We start from the raw sequence: 15,355 nt of genomic DNA on the forward strand, positions 1-15,355 counted from the left end.
TTATACAGACTTATGGTGAAGCCTGTATTTACAAGAAAGTGAGATGGAGCTTTGTAGCATTTCTGATATTATATGTGGATGACATATTATTGATTGGAAATGATATAGATTTTATAGATAGCGTAAAAGGATACTTGAATAAGAATTTTTCAATGAAAGACCTCAACGAAGTTGCTTATATATTGGGCATCAAGATCTATAGGGATAGATCGAGACGCTTAATAGGACTTTCACAAAGGACATACCTTGATAAAGTTTTGAAGAAGTTCAAAATGGATCAGTCAAAGAAAGGGTTCTTTCCTGTGTTACAAGGTGTGAAATTGAGTCGGACTCAAAGCCCGACCACCGCAGAAGATAGAGAGAAAATAAAAGTCATTCCCTATGCCTCAGTCATAGGTTTTATCATGTATGCTATGTTGTGTACCGGACCTGATGTGTGCCTTGCCATAAGTTTGGCAGGGAGGTACCAAAGTAATTCAGGAGTAGATCACTGGACATCGGTCAAGAACATCCTGAAGTACCTGAAAAGGACCAAGGATATGTTTCTCGTTTATGGAGGTGACAAAGAGCTCGTCGTAAATGGTTACATTGATGCTAGCTTGACACTGATCCGAATGACTCTAAGTCATAAACCAGGTACATATTTATATTGAATGGTGGAGATGTCAGTTGGTGCCGTTCCAAGCAAAGCATCGTGGCGTGATCTACGTGTGAAGCGGAGTACATAGCTGCTTCGAAAGCAGCACATGAAGGAGTTCATATCCGATCTGGGTGTAATACCCAGTTGAAAGAACATGCGGTGCCCCCATGTTTGGTTTTGGTAATTGATGACAATCTCTATGGACTAATGGTTGCCTTGAGTTATATTTGAAGGTTTTATCCATAGGCTTTTCTTGGAGTACATGTGTTGGTTTCAAGGAGAGTTTGTGTCGACCAAGGTGCCATTCAAGGAATTATCCAAAGATTGGTCATGCGAGTGTTGAGCTTATTGCAAGCATGTCTTGAAGAAGAAGATTGTGTGATCATTCATGTCTACCTTCAAGACATCATCCAAATGAAGAGAATTGGAAAGATTCAAGGTTGATCAAGATTAAGTCAAGAATGAATCAAGTTGATCAACACACAAAGCATACAAGATGTATTGAGGGATCAAGTGATCCCATGGTATGGTAAGCATTATCCATTATGCTTTGTTTGCTAACCCATGGTTTTCGTGAGAGTTCTTTGTGGGGTTAGGTTGCGATGTGCAAGTTCAAGTGGAGCATCATGAAGAGATCAAATGCTTGAAGCTTGCCGTCCATTGTGGTAACAATGGATTCATGAAGATGTGCGGAAGAGTGGCTCACCCATAATGGAGTATGGGGAGCAATCAACTAGTCTTCATCGAGCCAACACAATCAAGAAAGGTGGTCCAACTTGAGGGAGTCAAGATCGTCATCATCTAGCTCAAGTGGACCATGTGCAAGCCAAAGGCTTTCCCTTGATAGGTTTTCTATTTTTCCGGTCTCATGGTGGTAGTTGGGAGACTGGATTATAGGATCGATTGTCGTACTATCAAGGGGGGCTCTCGATGATAACTTGATCGTATCATTCGTAGAGAGCTCAAACCATTGCATCCTTGCATCATCTTTCTTGGTTCTTGTTTGGTGCTCTCTGTGAGTTTTGGAGCTTATGGTCATCTTGATGACTAGCTCGAGTTCATCGAAAACGGAGTTCACATGCATCTTCTATGATGTTTTCGATGTTGGAGGTTTTGTCGGTTCTTCTCGGTTGGAGGTTTCACTCCTATATTTGTTAGGCATTCCTCCCCTGCCTCTTCTTACTATAACCAGTCGATGTTTTGATGCTACTCGTCGTCTTGTATCCAACAAGCTTGAGTTTGCTTAATTCGGAGCTCATATGCAGAAGTTATGGTAGTTCTGGTTTTCCGTGGAGTATACTTGCTTACGTGGAAGTGGCATAAGGATGGCGCCAGCGGTAGTACCGCTGGGGCAGAGCGGCAGTACCGCTTATCGCCACAAACGGTAGTACCGTTGTCCCATAGCGGTAGTACCGTCCATGGCCATAAGCGGTAGTACGGCTCCGGTTCCGTGCTGGTACCGCCTCGACTCGAGACGTGGTTTTCTCGTGTTGGGTTCAGCGGCAGTAGGAGCGGTAGTACCGCTCATGTGCGGTAGTACCGCGGCTACCACCGCCCCTAGTGCCGCTTAATGGCCCTCCTCCCTGTTCCTTCTCCCTGTGCTCGTGGTAGGCGCTGTGCACGATCCCAGCGGTAGTACCGCTGGGCCAAGCGGCAGTACCGATGCGGCCAATGGTAGTACCGCTGGCTCCAGCGGTAGTGCCACTCATACGGCTCTGCCTGGCACTCTGTTTCGCTCCGCTCTCCGTGTTCTATCGCTCGGGCGGTAGTACCGCTCCCCTGAGCAGTAGTACCGCTCGTGCGCGAACTGAGCACATAACGGTTGGATTCGGGAGCTCCTATAAAAGGGGGTCTTCTTCCCCATTCAACCTTATCCTTTGAGCTCGTGTTCTTTCCCCATTGTTGACCTTCTTCGAGCTTGCTAACTCTCAATCCCTCCATGGATTCTTGCTAGTTTTTGAGGGAAAAGAGAGAGGAGATCTAGATCCACATTTCCACCAATCACTTTCTCCTCTATGTGAGGGGAACCCATTGGATCTAGATCTTGGAGTTCTTCGTGTTCTCTTCTTCGTTCTTCCTCTCATTTTCCTCCCTAGCATTTGTTGCTTCGGTGGGATTTGAGAGAGAAGGACTTGGGCACTCCGTGTGCCCTTGCCATTGCATTTGGTGCATCGGTTTGAGTTCTCCACGGTGATACGTGGAAGTTAAAAGTTGAGAAGCTTATTACTCTTGGGTGCTTGGTACCCTTGAGCTTGTTCCTCTTGGGTGCTTGTGTGCCCTAGACGGTTGAGGTCACCTCGGAGCCATATTCCATTTGTGGTGAACTTCGTGGTGTCGTTGGGGAGTTAACCCCAACCTTTGTGGTGTTCGGAGCTCAATCATTGTGGTGTAAAGCTCCGGGAAAGCGTCGGGGTCTCCAATTAGGTTGTGGAGATCGCCCCGAGCAATTTGACGGGTTCCGGTGACCGCCCCCCAAGGGTTGCCAAAGTGTACGGGTTCGGTAACCGCTCCCAATGGTTGCCATTTGTACGGGTTCCATGACCGCCCTCAAGGGTCCCTTAGTGGAATCACAACATCTTGCATTGTGCGAGGGCGTGAGGAGATTACGGTGGCCCTAGTGGCTTCTTGGGGAGCATTGTGCCTTCACACCGCTTCAAACGGATATTAGCATTCGCAAGGGTGTGAACTTCGGGATACATCGTTGTCTCCGCGTGCCTCGGTTATCTCTTACCCGAGCCCCTTTACTTATGCACTTTACTTTGTGATAGCCATATTGTTTCTTGTCATATATCTTGCTATCACATAGTTGGTTATCTTTCTTAGCTTAAGTTGTTGGTGCACATAGGTGAGCCTAGTTGTTTTAGGTTTTGTGCTTGACAAATTAACCGCTAGGTTTATTCCGCATTTGTTCAAGCCTAAACTGTAATTATTTTAAAATGCCTATTCACCCCCCTCTAGGCGACATCCACGATCTTTCACCAGTGCATCGGGTCCAATGAAAATATTTTGTGACAACATTAGAGAAATTGCCTTGGCGAAGAAATCCAGGTTTCACAAAAGAACCAAACACATTGAGAGACACTTCAACTCCATCCGTGAAAAGGTTAAGGAAGGAGACATAGAGATTTGCAAAATACATACGAATCTGAATATAGTAGACCCGTTGACTAAGCCTCTTCCGCGAGCAAAACATGATCAACACCAAGACTCCATGGGTGTTAGATTAATTACAATGTAATCTAGATTGTTGACTCTAGTGCAAGTGGGAGACTGAAGGAAATATGCCCTAGAGGCAATAATAAAGTTGTTATTTTATATTTCCTTATTCATGATAAAGGTTTATTATTCATACTAGAATTGTATTGATTGGAAACTTAAATACATGTGTGTGAATACATAAACAAATACCATGTCCCTAGTAAGCCTCTACTAGACTAGCTCGTTGATCAAAGATTGTTAAGGTTTCCTAACCATAGACATGTGTTGTCATTTGATAACGGGATCATATCATTAAGAGAATGATGTGATGGACAAGACCCATCTGTTAGCTTAGCATATGATCGTTCAGTTTATTGCTACTACTTTCTTAAATGCCAAATACATGTTCCTTCGACCATGAGATCATGCAACTCCCGGATACTGAGGTATACCTTGTGTGCTATCAAATGTCACAACGTAATCGGGTGATCATAAAGATGCTCTACATGTATCTCCGAAGGTGTTTGTTGAGTTGGCATGGATCGAGATTGGGATTTGTCGCTCCGAGTATCGGAGAGGTATCTTTGGGCCCTCTCGGTAATACACATCATAATAAGCCTTACAAGGAAATGACTAATGAGTTAGTTATGAGATGATGTATTACGGAACGAGTAAAGAGACTAGCCGGTAACGAGATTGAACTAGATATCAAGATACCGACGATCGAATCTCGGGCAAGTAACATACCGATGGACAAAGGGAATTACGTATGTTGTCATAAGGTTCGACCGATAGAGATCTTCATAGAATATGTAGGAGCCAATATGGGCATCCAGGTTCCGCTATTGGTTATTGACCGGAGAGGTGTCTCGGTCATGTCTAAATAATTCTCGGACCTGTAGGGTCCGCACGCTTAACGTTCGTTGACGATATAGTGTTATATGAGTTATATGATTTGGTGACCGAATGTTGTTCGGAGTCTCGGATGAGATCATGGACATGACGAGGAGGCCCAGAATGGTTCGGAGGTAAATATTGATATATAGGACGATACTATTCGGACACCGAAAGAGTTTCAGGAGGTACTGGGTTCTCATCGGATCACCAGAAGGGGTTCCGGGAAGCCCCGGGAGGAAGGTGGGCCTATTGGGCCATTAGAGGGGAGCACACCAGCCCACAAGGGGCTGGCGCACCCCCTATGGCAGCCGGCCTATGGGAGAAAGGAAGGAGGGAGATTCGGCCTCCCCCTTCCTTCCCTCTCCGCCCCTTTTCTTTTCCCCTCCGGCAAATATGGTAAGGGGGGCGCGGCTAGGGAAGGAACCCTAGGAGGATTCGGCCTCCTTGGGGCGCCTCCTTCGCTGCTCCCTCCTCCCCCATCTATATATATGTGGGAGGGGAGCGCCACACATAAACACGACAATCTCTTAGCCGTGTGCGGCGCCCCCTCCACAGTTTCGTCCCTCAGCCATTTTTTGTAGTGCTTAGACCAAGCCCTGCGGAGATAGCATAACCACCACCGTCACCACGTCGTCGTGCTGCCGGAACTCATCCACTACTTCGCCGTCTTGCTGGATCAAGAATGTGAGGACTTCACCGAGCTGAACGCGTGGTGAACGCGGAGGTGTCGTACATTCGATACTCAATCGGTTGGATCACGAAGAAGTTCGACTACATCAACCGCGTTAACAAACGCTTTCGCTTACGGTCTACGAGGGTACGTAGACACATTCTCCCCTCTCGTTGCTATGCATCTCCATGGATAGACCTTGCATGTGCGTAGAACTTTTTTTGTTTTCCATGCAACATTTCCCAACAAGAAAGGATTGACTCGAGGCTCACCGATCTGAACTAAGCTCCTATGGATGAGGCGAACAAACTGATACGTAAAGTTCACATCGAACGGAACTCTGATGAACGCGCTAAGGTGATGCTGGAGTTGATAGCATTCATTTACATCCGGAGATGACACATATCGTGGTATACGCGGCAAATGACAACACTAGAATCAAGGACAATGCCTTTGATGGTGACGACATCTAGATGAGTAGATGGTTGTGAGCAATCGGAATATTTTTAGTTAGTGCGACCTAAAATTGAGGTGGTCGATGTAGATAGAAAGGCAAAACTCGTACTCCACGATACATGGTTCAAGCTCTTCTTCATCTGAGTGAATTTCCCTCATCGATGCGGTCCTAGCGGTGTGAGGGTTCGGCTAGGGGAACCTACGATGTGTCGGGGATGTTTCTTTGATGTTGCAAAGGACATGAGCTTTTCTGTTGCTGTTGGCAGTGACACAAGCTTTTTCTTGCTTAGTTTGGAGTTATGATGTGAGATTTCTTAGAAAGAATATAATATTTGATAAAAAAAAATCAAGTCTTGAACCGACAACACTGTGTTAATATGTGATTTATATGACACGAAATTGATACCACTATATTCGTTTTTTAAATTACTTACTTGTAATTATAATTTTGTATCAAATCCTTGTCTTAACGAAACCTAATACAGCCTATATACGAGAACGGAGTAATACTTATATTATATCAGAACTTGATTATTGGATCGTAAATTTATCTTAGAAAGACTTTCATAATAATATATTTTGTTCATTTTATTATCTATGGTTAGTATAAAAATCATGATCAAAGCTGCGTTTGTACGATGCAACATTGTCAAGTACTTTTATGGAACTTTGTTATTATTCGATTGAACATTGTTGTATGAAATATTTTATATTCATTTAATCCTTTCAAATTTTATTTTTCTTTTCTTTTGAGATGTTTAAGCTTTCTTTAATTCAGAGATTTTTTTGTTCCTTTTGAGTATTTATGGCACTGAAATCCACATGATCTTTTTTCCAAAAAGAAAATCTTTGCTCTTGATGTATTACAATCTCTTGAAGTATTTTTCTTATGGTATGATTAAAAATTCTTCGATCAAATGTTATAATTTCAAAACGGTATATTTTTCAGAGATCTGCAAGTGAGCAAATCAAATTATCAAAAGATCCAAAAGGGCAGAAAACCAGCAGAGGAGGAAAAAAAAACCAGTGACATGAGCAGTATATAAATACAGAGAAACACCCGCCCTGCTTTCGTGTCTCCCTTCTCTCGCCCCTCACACCTTTCTTCCCCACCGCTACTCCTGCCGGAATCCGTGATCCCGGCGCGAGCATCTCACGCCCACTTCCCATCATCTCCCAGGATCCAGCCTCCGCACGCTCGCCGGAGCCGCCAAGCTACAACCAAGCACGCGGTGCCCGATTCGCCGAGTGCGGCGGTGGCCAGGCCCAGATCTGCGAGATCGCCACCGACCACGCTCCGCCTCCTCCGAGGTACAGTGGACACGCCTTATCCTTCAGATCCGCTCTTCTATCCAGTCATATCCGATGCGCCACTGCTGATTGGCTGAAACGGTGCGACTGCTCTAGTAATGCTTCTGGGATCCCTCGGGCTCGGACGCCGGTAGTGCTGAGCGGCATCTAGTCGGCGGCGTGCTCCCGTGGCGGCGACTTGGGCGAGATGCAGCGAAACGGGGTGATGGAATGCACAGCGTGCCGCTCCCGGCTGGTGGCGCCGAGCCCGCGGAGCGTGTCCAGGGCGTACGACAAGCACCACAACAAGATAACGTCCAAGTTCCGCGCGCTCAAATTCCTCCTCGTCGTCGGCGACTGCATGCTCGTCGGCCTCCAGGTGTGTTTCTACCTCTCTGTAACGATAATCGAACTACTACGTTCTCATCAGCTCAATCCATCACGTGGTGCAAATACTTGTGAAATGGTATTTTGGCATGATCTGCGTCGAACAATTGTGAGGCAATGTCTGCATGCTTCAGTTAGTTGGTCCCTTCTTTAACGTTACATGCATCTATCTGGTAACAAGCACTCTCTCGTGTCAAAATATGAGGCTTATTTCACTAACAATTACTTTGTTAATATGTGGTTTATGTGACATAAAATTGATGCCATTAGATTCGTATTGAAAAAGTACTTGCGATTTGTACCGCATAAACCATGTATCAATAGTAATTGTTGGTCAAAGCATTACCTTAATGAATGAAAATACACCTTATTTTTTGGGATAGAGGGACTAGTAAGTTACTTTCTTACGATTAGCTTTCCATTAGAGATAATGGAAGTAAGTATATTTTCTTGCGAAAGATAATCCAAGTTAGAGAGCTGTGTTCATGATTAGGTTCCGTACTTTAATAATTTACTGTTGTCTGCAGCCCATCCTAGTGTTCATGTCAAAAGTAGATGGGAAGTTCCAGTTCAGCCCCATCAGTGTTAACTTTTTGACGGAGGTTGCAAAAGTTATCTTTGCTATCGTGATGCTAATTATTCAGGTTTGTTCTTGGCTTCTTGCTCCAATGTGTTTCTATTGTGCATGTACGCCGATGATGTCACATGATGTTATACATGAAACACCATTTTTTACACGCATATCTTGTCTGGATGGTTCTGGTTTTTTTTGTGCTTGTTAGGCTCTTGCCTGTTTTTGGCATATCTTGCATAACACATGTAGTTATTCCTGTAACAAAAGTTCTTTACTCACCTATCACCATAGGCAAACTTTGTCACAGCAGACTGTTTGGAAATTTGTGTACCATTCTATTTTCCATGGTGCATAATAGCTGCAAGCGACATATTTAATTTGTTGATGGCTTCTCTATAGCTTAGGCTCCTCACTTCTTATTCGCCTCTTTAACGTTGTTGTACTAATCTGACAGTCTCGAAAGCAAAAGGTTGGGGAAAAACCACTTCTGGCACGTTCAACCCTTATACAGGTGATGTATCTGGCCACATGATGATACAGTTTACGCCCCTTTTGTTGCTTGTGTTCATATCATTGCGTGTATGTTTTCATTTTCAACATTGAATCAGTGCTTGGTATTTTTGTTCTATATAGTTTCATGTTGTTTTATATCTTATTACTTTCCCCCCCAATATTACGTTTCTATTCCCCCTATACCCATACTTAAAAATACTTTATTTCACTTTTTTATCACATTGTTTTGTTATCTGATAATTCAATCATTTCTTTTTGTAGGCAGCCCGCAATAATGTACTCCTAGCTGTCCCTGCACTTCTATATGCCATCAACAATTACCTTAAATTTATCATGCAGGTAAGTTTCATTGGATTTAGAGGCAGAGTCTTGCAGTTGTCATGAGTAAACATTTTTTGCCTTGTGAGATTGACGTACAGCTATACCTGACACATATTGAGCGTATTGTGCAGTTGTATTTCAATCCTTCAACTGTGAAAATGCTAAGCAACCTAAAGGTACACTTTTCTTGTCCTACTCAGATGTCATTGTTTAGTTGTATTAGTGTGTATGCATATATAACACCATTTGTGATCCAAACTTCTCTAGGTACTGGTCATAGCTGTTCTTCTGAAATTTATAATGAGAAGGAGGTTCTCTGTTATTCAGGTAAGGTTGACGTTTAAATTCTGTTGCAGTTATTTCTACAGTTTAGTTTTATTTGAGGATTGAGTTTACCAAAGTGTTTTATGCTTTTAGATTATTTGTTTATCTACTAGTACTACTATCATGTAACTTAAGAATTACTGGATTAGGCTCTACCTGCCTCATTTTACATGATCTATTGCCCAATCATATTAGGAATATTAAGAAGCATTGATCAGTGCATTCTGAACTTACTAGAAATTGTTAGAACTACTAGTAGTATCATAGTTAATAAGGCATCACCAAAGTGTCGTTTAGGCGTTGAGGCAGTCTTGGGTGGTGACCATAGCCGTTTTGTGGCGTCCAAGGCATCGAGAAGGCATGGTATAGTGTTGCCTGAGGCGAGGCAGGTGATGAGGTTGCTTGTAGTGGGAGGATGGAAATAGAGAGCAGGTAAATCATTGAAGAGGGAAGTGAGATACATACATACAGTAGCTAAGATAAAAAAGAGACCTGCAACCTTGGGTTGAGGGAAGCAGTTCTGATGCTGAAGCCACCTATCTGTTGTCTCCACTGGCTTGCTGCACCGAGCCCTTGCTGCTGTCACCACATCTTGGCTCGTTACTTCTGCTCTGGCTGCAGATTGCCACTGCCGCTGATGTCACTGCATGTCGTAGTTGTCATTGTCTCCGACGGTCTGATTATTGAGTTACAAGGTTGATGAGGAACAATAGAGAGAAGGCGAAGAAAAAAACATAAGTCAAATCTGTTTGATTATTTCTAGATACTTCTACCCTATTCTAGTATTTGTTTCTTTTCTTAACCCTAACTACTGTTTTCTAGAGTCTTCTAGCCATGAGTAGAATGTTGAATCTTAAGCAATGTTTTCTAGAGTGTTCTAGCTATAAGTAGAAGTTGAGATGGCTTCCCAAAGCCCTGTAAATTAGGTTTTCACCTCTAGTTTGTAACCAGACTTATGTACCCCACTACCTATAATAGAACCTGGTGTTCTATCTAAGATCTTGGACTAGATCTTGTGCCCTATGAGTTTGTATCGAACTCCTGCTGCCATATTGGCCTATATTTGCCTCTAGAGTGATATCTAGGGCAGCACGTTGAAGTAGTTCCTTCAACACTAGTGCTGTACACTTTGTAGCAGCAAGGTGGAGTTGTTCCTCCACATCCTTGTGCTGCTTCAGAGGTTGAACTTCAGGCACCATGGCTGGTATCCCCTCCTTTCAGCTGCCACCATGGCTGGTATCCCCTCCTTTCACCTGCTTCCCTTGTTCTTGCAGCTGCATTTTGCAGCTGGCTCTTCAGGGCACACAGAGCAGGGTTGAGGTGGATCACGCTATTGGGCTATGATTGCCATTTCAACCTTGACTTTTTCATCCGGGACACCATTTTATCATCTAATTGTTGCCGTACAAGATTGGAATGTCATGCCTTCTGTGCCTAGTAGGTGCTATAATGACCAGTCAAAGCTATTTACAAGAAAGGATTTTTCATCCCAAATTCCTTTGACAAAGTTAGCAGTGGAAAGCTCTGCTAACCGTTTCAGCTTCAGCCTCCTTTGGCAGTTGTGCATATCCCAAATAAATTAGCAGAATATTGGCTAGGTACAGGCTGTGCCTTGCCATGTTCCCTCAGCCTAGCACGATAGCCATGGTTATGTGGTTGATTTATTGGCTACAGCCATGCATTTCTTACAAATGGTTGGGAAATGAGGAGCGATAGTGGATTTTCCGTATATCTAAGCATATCTGAGCATAATGACCAAGGACAAAAGGTGCATGGAAAGTGCCATAAAAGTTCCGACTCTCAGCAATGTTAACTTCTCCCTTGCTTCTTGTTTCAAATGTTGGCAGTGGGAAGCTCTTGCTCTATTACTTATTGGGATCAGCATCAATCAACTTCGAACTGCACCTGCGGGCGATACAGCATTTGGTCTTCCTATCACTGCTATCGCATACATCTATACACTGATTTTTGTAAGTTGCTGTCAGGGCCATCTGGTTCTTTAGTTTTTTCCTTTGTTCTTTCACTTGTTTTTATAAGCTGTCGCAACAGGCAGCGAGCTTAAAGTTGCTGTATATTCAGTTGAAACTGTGAATTGTAGGTAACTGTTCCATCACTAGCTTCTGTCTACAACGAGTATGCAATGAAAAGTCAAGATACTAGTATTTATCTTCAGGTACTTTCTTAATTTGACTATAATCTGTTCAGAATTATTAGGGAGTAACTGCCATTTTTTTAATTCTATCGAACTATATGCTTATTTTATGGTATTTCTCTTTTACTTTTCCAAATTCCTGTCGTAAGGCATGGGCTCATTCTTGTCTCCATCTCTGTGATTGTTTTGCCCTTTATCTAATTGGATGTTCTTTTGATATACTTCACAGAATTTATTTCTGTATGGATATGGTGCAATATTCAACTTCCTCGGCATCCTTGGGACGGCCTTATTCCAAGGTATGCACCTTTGTTGAATGCCCAGTATTTTTATGCTAGGTGAATAGTAAGTACTGCATGTTATACGGGCAGGGAGTTTGTATTATATTATCATCCTTAGTGCTTTCTTAGTTGTGCAATCAAGGGATGGGAGTCGGGTATTACTTATTCTTATGAGCTGTTAAAACGAAGGAGTGATTTCCTGGTTGGTTCAGAATTTGAAATATGATTATTTTTTACTAAACCTTGAGGCCAGATATGAGCATTTCTCTTTAATTGTTTATCAATGACCACTGTCAGATCCCAGAGCAAAAAGGATAGCCATGTTCTTTCTTGTCCTGTCATGTCCAAAGCATCTGTTCATGAAATGTCGTAATGCTACTTAAGTGTTGGTGCAGCACATGTTTCTGGTGTAATCATGTCTTCTTACAGGGCCCGAGAATTTTAATATCCTTCAAGGGCATTCAAGGGCTACGATGTTTCTCATATGTAACAATGCTGCGCAAGGCATTCTTTCTTCATTCTTCTTCAAGTATGCAGGTAAATGTTCTACCTTCCAGTCTTTCTTTTGTACATTGTGTTTGTTCTTATCTATTTCTTCTATAATTTCTCCTCATTAAATGATCAATTGAAATTATCCTGCAGATACAATTTTGAAGAAGTATTCCTCAACTGTTGCCACAATTTTTACTGGTCTAGCTTCTGCTGCTTTTCTGGGACATACCTTGACTATTAACTTTCTCCTGGGCATATCAGTGGTGTTTATTTCAATGCATCAGGTATCCTTACCCATTTCTTAACTTAATTTTATTTAGCCAACCTTCTTCCTCTTCCATTTGTGTAACTTCTATTTGTTCTCAGTTCTTCTCACCTATAGCTAAAGTCAAAGGCGACAAACCAGGTGAATTATTGGAGTTGCAAGATACACAGAATCATCGGTAAGTTTCTATCCTTTCAAATGGTTCGAGTATGAATTTTGATCAGTTTGTCTGACTTGTTTTATACTGAATTCTTGATTCCTTGATAACTTTGATACACACACATGAATAATTACTTATGCTGTTATGATCATAAACTGATTTCCAAGTTTTTTTTTGACTCGTATGATGCCTATTACATCACAGGTCATCTGATTCTTCTTTTGTAAATATGACTGCTGGTGCTGCTGAGGACGTAAGCTACTTTTCTTGCTTCAAGAATAATAGAAACATCATTTACATTGCGGACACTCACATTTTAAGTTGCTCATGTCATTTCAGGCTAGCCATCAGCTTGGAACTGATGAGAGGCAACAACTGTTGCCAATTTGAAACGTATATTTTGTAGGTATGAATGGCTTACCTTATCCAGAATTTCTATAAGAATGTTTGCTCATGTTACATGCCTTGCTTTCTCTAGTAAGTAGAACAAGAATACATTTAACATATCTTTTCTGTCCATATGCGTACGCTCATGATATTTGAATTATGAACCAAATTCTAAATAAATAAGCATACGTCTCTGCGCCTACAAACTTGTGGGTATGTATCTATAATAGCTGTATTATTTGAGGAAAATATGTGCAGACATGTGTGTGATAAAAGAAATAGTGGTATCAAACAGGAGTTGCATGATCCAAACAGAAATTCTCATTGTTTCGGAGAATAAGTTTCAAGATTAAAACGATATGTGTAGTTGTACATATAGGCCACACTTGGTTTGATGTGGGCCCCACAATTATATTTTCATTTCGAACGAAGGAAATCGTAGAAGTAACTTGAGCCTGCATAGGTTCTATCTGTAACTCACCAATCCGGAATTAAGTTTGTTAAGAAGCCACGTTGCTAAGAATACTAACTAGCTCACTGCCTTTGAACTCCTTGTATTTCTGCAGGTAGGATAGAAGACACTTTTTCCAGGTGGTTCCAACAGTTGGGGGACAGCAGATTTTGTGTGGTGCTGCGAGTGAAATAAACTACTGTACACTGTAAAGGCAAAGACAGAAGTTACAAATGTGTTCCCTTTTCCATTTCATTCTTTTGGAGGGGGTGCGTCCGTGCGTGGCCAGGTGGCGCATGATAACTTGGATAGTAAGGATATATTATCTCCACAGGAAGTCCCCAATACGATACACATAGAAATTCATTTTTCCCTGGAGCATGTTGCGTACAGTCAAAATGAGGTATTCTTTTGTACGGAATTTTTGAGCTACCGATCATTATAACAATTCGTTAATACTTGGTTCTTCTGGTGCTTATATGGTGACCGTCTGAATCCTTTTTTTTTTGGTGTTGTAAGAGGTTGAAGTCGATCTTCATAAAATAGCACTGTTTCATGTTTGAACCTAAGAACCGTTGTTACTCAGTAGGACAGGAAGTCAGAATTACTCCCTCCGATCCATCTTAATTGTTGCTGATTTAATACAAAATATTAGTTGTAGCTGTTTTACAAGTGGTTCTCAATCTAGGACTTATCTTCTTTCAGATTATGAACCCAACCTTGAAAATGAGGTGCAGTTTGTTTGAAGATTTTTTTCATTTTTAATAGACCAAATGCTCCAGCAGCCCATTAAGATGATATCCAGTGCAATTTCTCTAGGAAACACAACCATAGATAAGCAGATTTCATCATAGCATTAGGGTGGATCGGCCGATCTTTCACGAAAGGAGTGGGTCCCGTAAAGAACACGAGGAGAAACACGAGAGAAACACTAAACCAACACAAGAAAGTCACACATGTGCTAGATCCTCGAATACATGGAACGGTATACGATCAACTAGGGACGATACAATGGTAACGGTCTTCTTTGTGAGGAGGTCTTGAGTTCTTCCCTAAAAGGGGTCTTGAATCCGCTTGGGAGATCTCTGGTGGAGGCTCGAATCTCCATGGAGAAGGTAACCAAGTGGATGAGCAAAGCTCTCACATAAACATGAGCTAAACCTTTGCTAACCCTAGAAAGTTGGGCGAGGTGGAGTATATATAGTCTAGGGGGAAGAAGGGATACACGGGCCTCGGCCCTTCACTGTGCGCAGACAGGGAAGGCCGGATGTCCGGGCTGGTCGGGTCGGATGTCCGGGCTTTCAGGCGGCGCCGGATGTCCGGGCTGGAGTGGTGGCATTTGTTGCTCTCGGGTTCGGAGGGCCCAAATTTCCGGGCTGGCGGCCGGATGTCCGGGGGCTCGGGAGAGGCCGGATGTCCGGGCTGTCGCGGCCGGATGTCCGGAGCCTGTAGCTTCTGGCGGTTGTGCTGCTGTAGTGGACGACGCTCCAGGGGCCGAATGTCCGGGGTCATGGCCGGATATCCGGGGCCTGGGAGATGTTCTTGGTTCCTTCCGTTGGTTCTCCTCATCCGTGGATTTGGGGACTTGTACATCTTCATGCACATCTTCGGGAGGGCCCTCTTGGTGCCTAATCATGCACAACACCTCGGACTTAGGTAGTAGCCATGTCTCATGCATAGAAAATGGAAGTTCGGAGAGGAGTGAGTTCACCTTATCTTCGATAGCCTTGGCTCGGGCTCGTGTCATTGGTCCAAGTGGTGTCGTAGGAGGTGTAGGTGCATCCATGGGGATGATTTTGGGATGCTCCGCATCATCTCCCCTCCCTTGGGGAAGATTCGTCCTCGGATCGAAATCCTCATCACCATGGTAGGGCGAGTGATCTTTGATTTTGAAGAT

General features: G+C 43.1%; 1 protein-coding gene across 1 annotated transcript; it reads left to right on the forward strand.

Moving 5' to 3' along the window:
* Nucleotides 1-6,948: 6,948 nt before the first annotated feature.
* LOC119317055 (CMP-sialic acid transporter 5-like) lies at nucleotides 6,949-13,936 on the forward strand. The gene is made up of 16 exons (XM_037591447.1): nucleotides 6,949-7,172; nucleotides 7,269-7,530; nucleotides 8,066-8,182; nucleotides 8,567-8,623; nucleotides 8,887-8,964; nucleotides 9,078-9,122; nucleotides 9,214-9,273; nucleotides 11,118-11,240; nucleotides 11,369-11,443; nucleotides 11,652-11,721; nucleotides 12,133-12,240; nucleotides 12,346-12,479; nucleotides 12,562-12,638; nucleotides 12,825-12,873; nucleotides 12,960-13,026; nucleotides 13,574-13,936. The coding sequence occupies exons 2-15, from the start codon at nucleotides 7,360-7,362 to the stop codon at nucleotides 13,008-13,010; spliced, it is 1,215 nt and encodes a 404-aa protein (XP_037447344.1). The 5' UTR covers nucleotides 6,949-7,172; nucleotides 7,269-7,359; the 3' UTR covers nucleotides 13,011-13,026; nucleotides 13,574-13,936.
* The last annotated feature ends 1,419 nt before the right edge of the window (nucleotides 13,937-15,355 follow it).

The sequence above is a fragment of the Triticum dicoccoides genome, chromosome 6A (assembly GCF_002162155.2).
Source record: "Triticum dicoccoides isolate Atlit2015 ecotype Zavitan chromosome 6A, WEW_v2.0, whole genome shotgun sequence".
NCBI lineage: Eukaryota > Viridiplantae > Streptophyta > Magnoliopsida > Poales > Poaceae > Triticum > Triticum dicoccoides.

Excerpts from the sequence above, each read along its gene's own strand:
- LOC119317055 (XM_037591447.1), top strand. The coding sequence starts at position 7,360 with ATGCAGCGAAACGGGGTGATGGAATGCACAGCGTGCCGCTCCCGGCTG. Across the intron at positions 11,444-11,651 it reads ATACTAGTATTTATCTTCAG|AATTTATTTCTGTATGGATA; the intron begins GTACTTTCTTAA and ends TATACTTCACAG. Across the intron at positions 12,241-12,345 it reads ATTCTTCTTCAAGTATGCAG|ATACAATTTTGAAGAAGTAT; the intron begins GTAAATGTTCTA and ends ATTATCCTGCAG.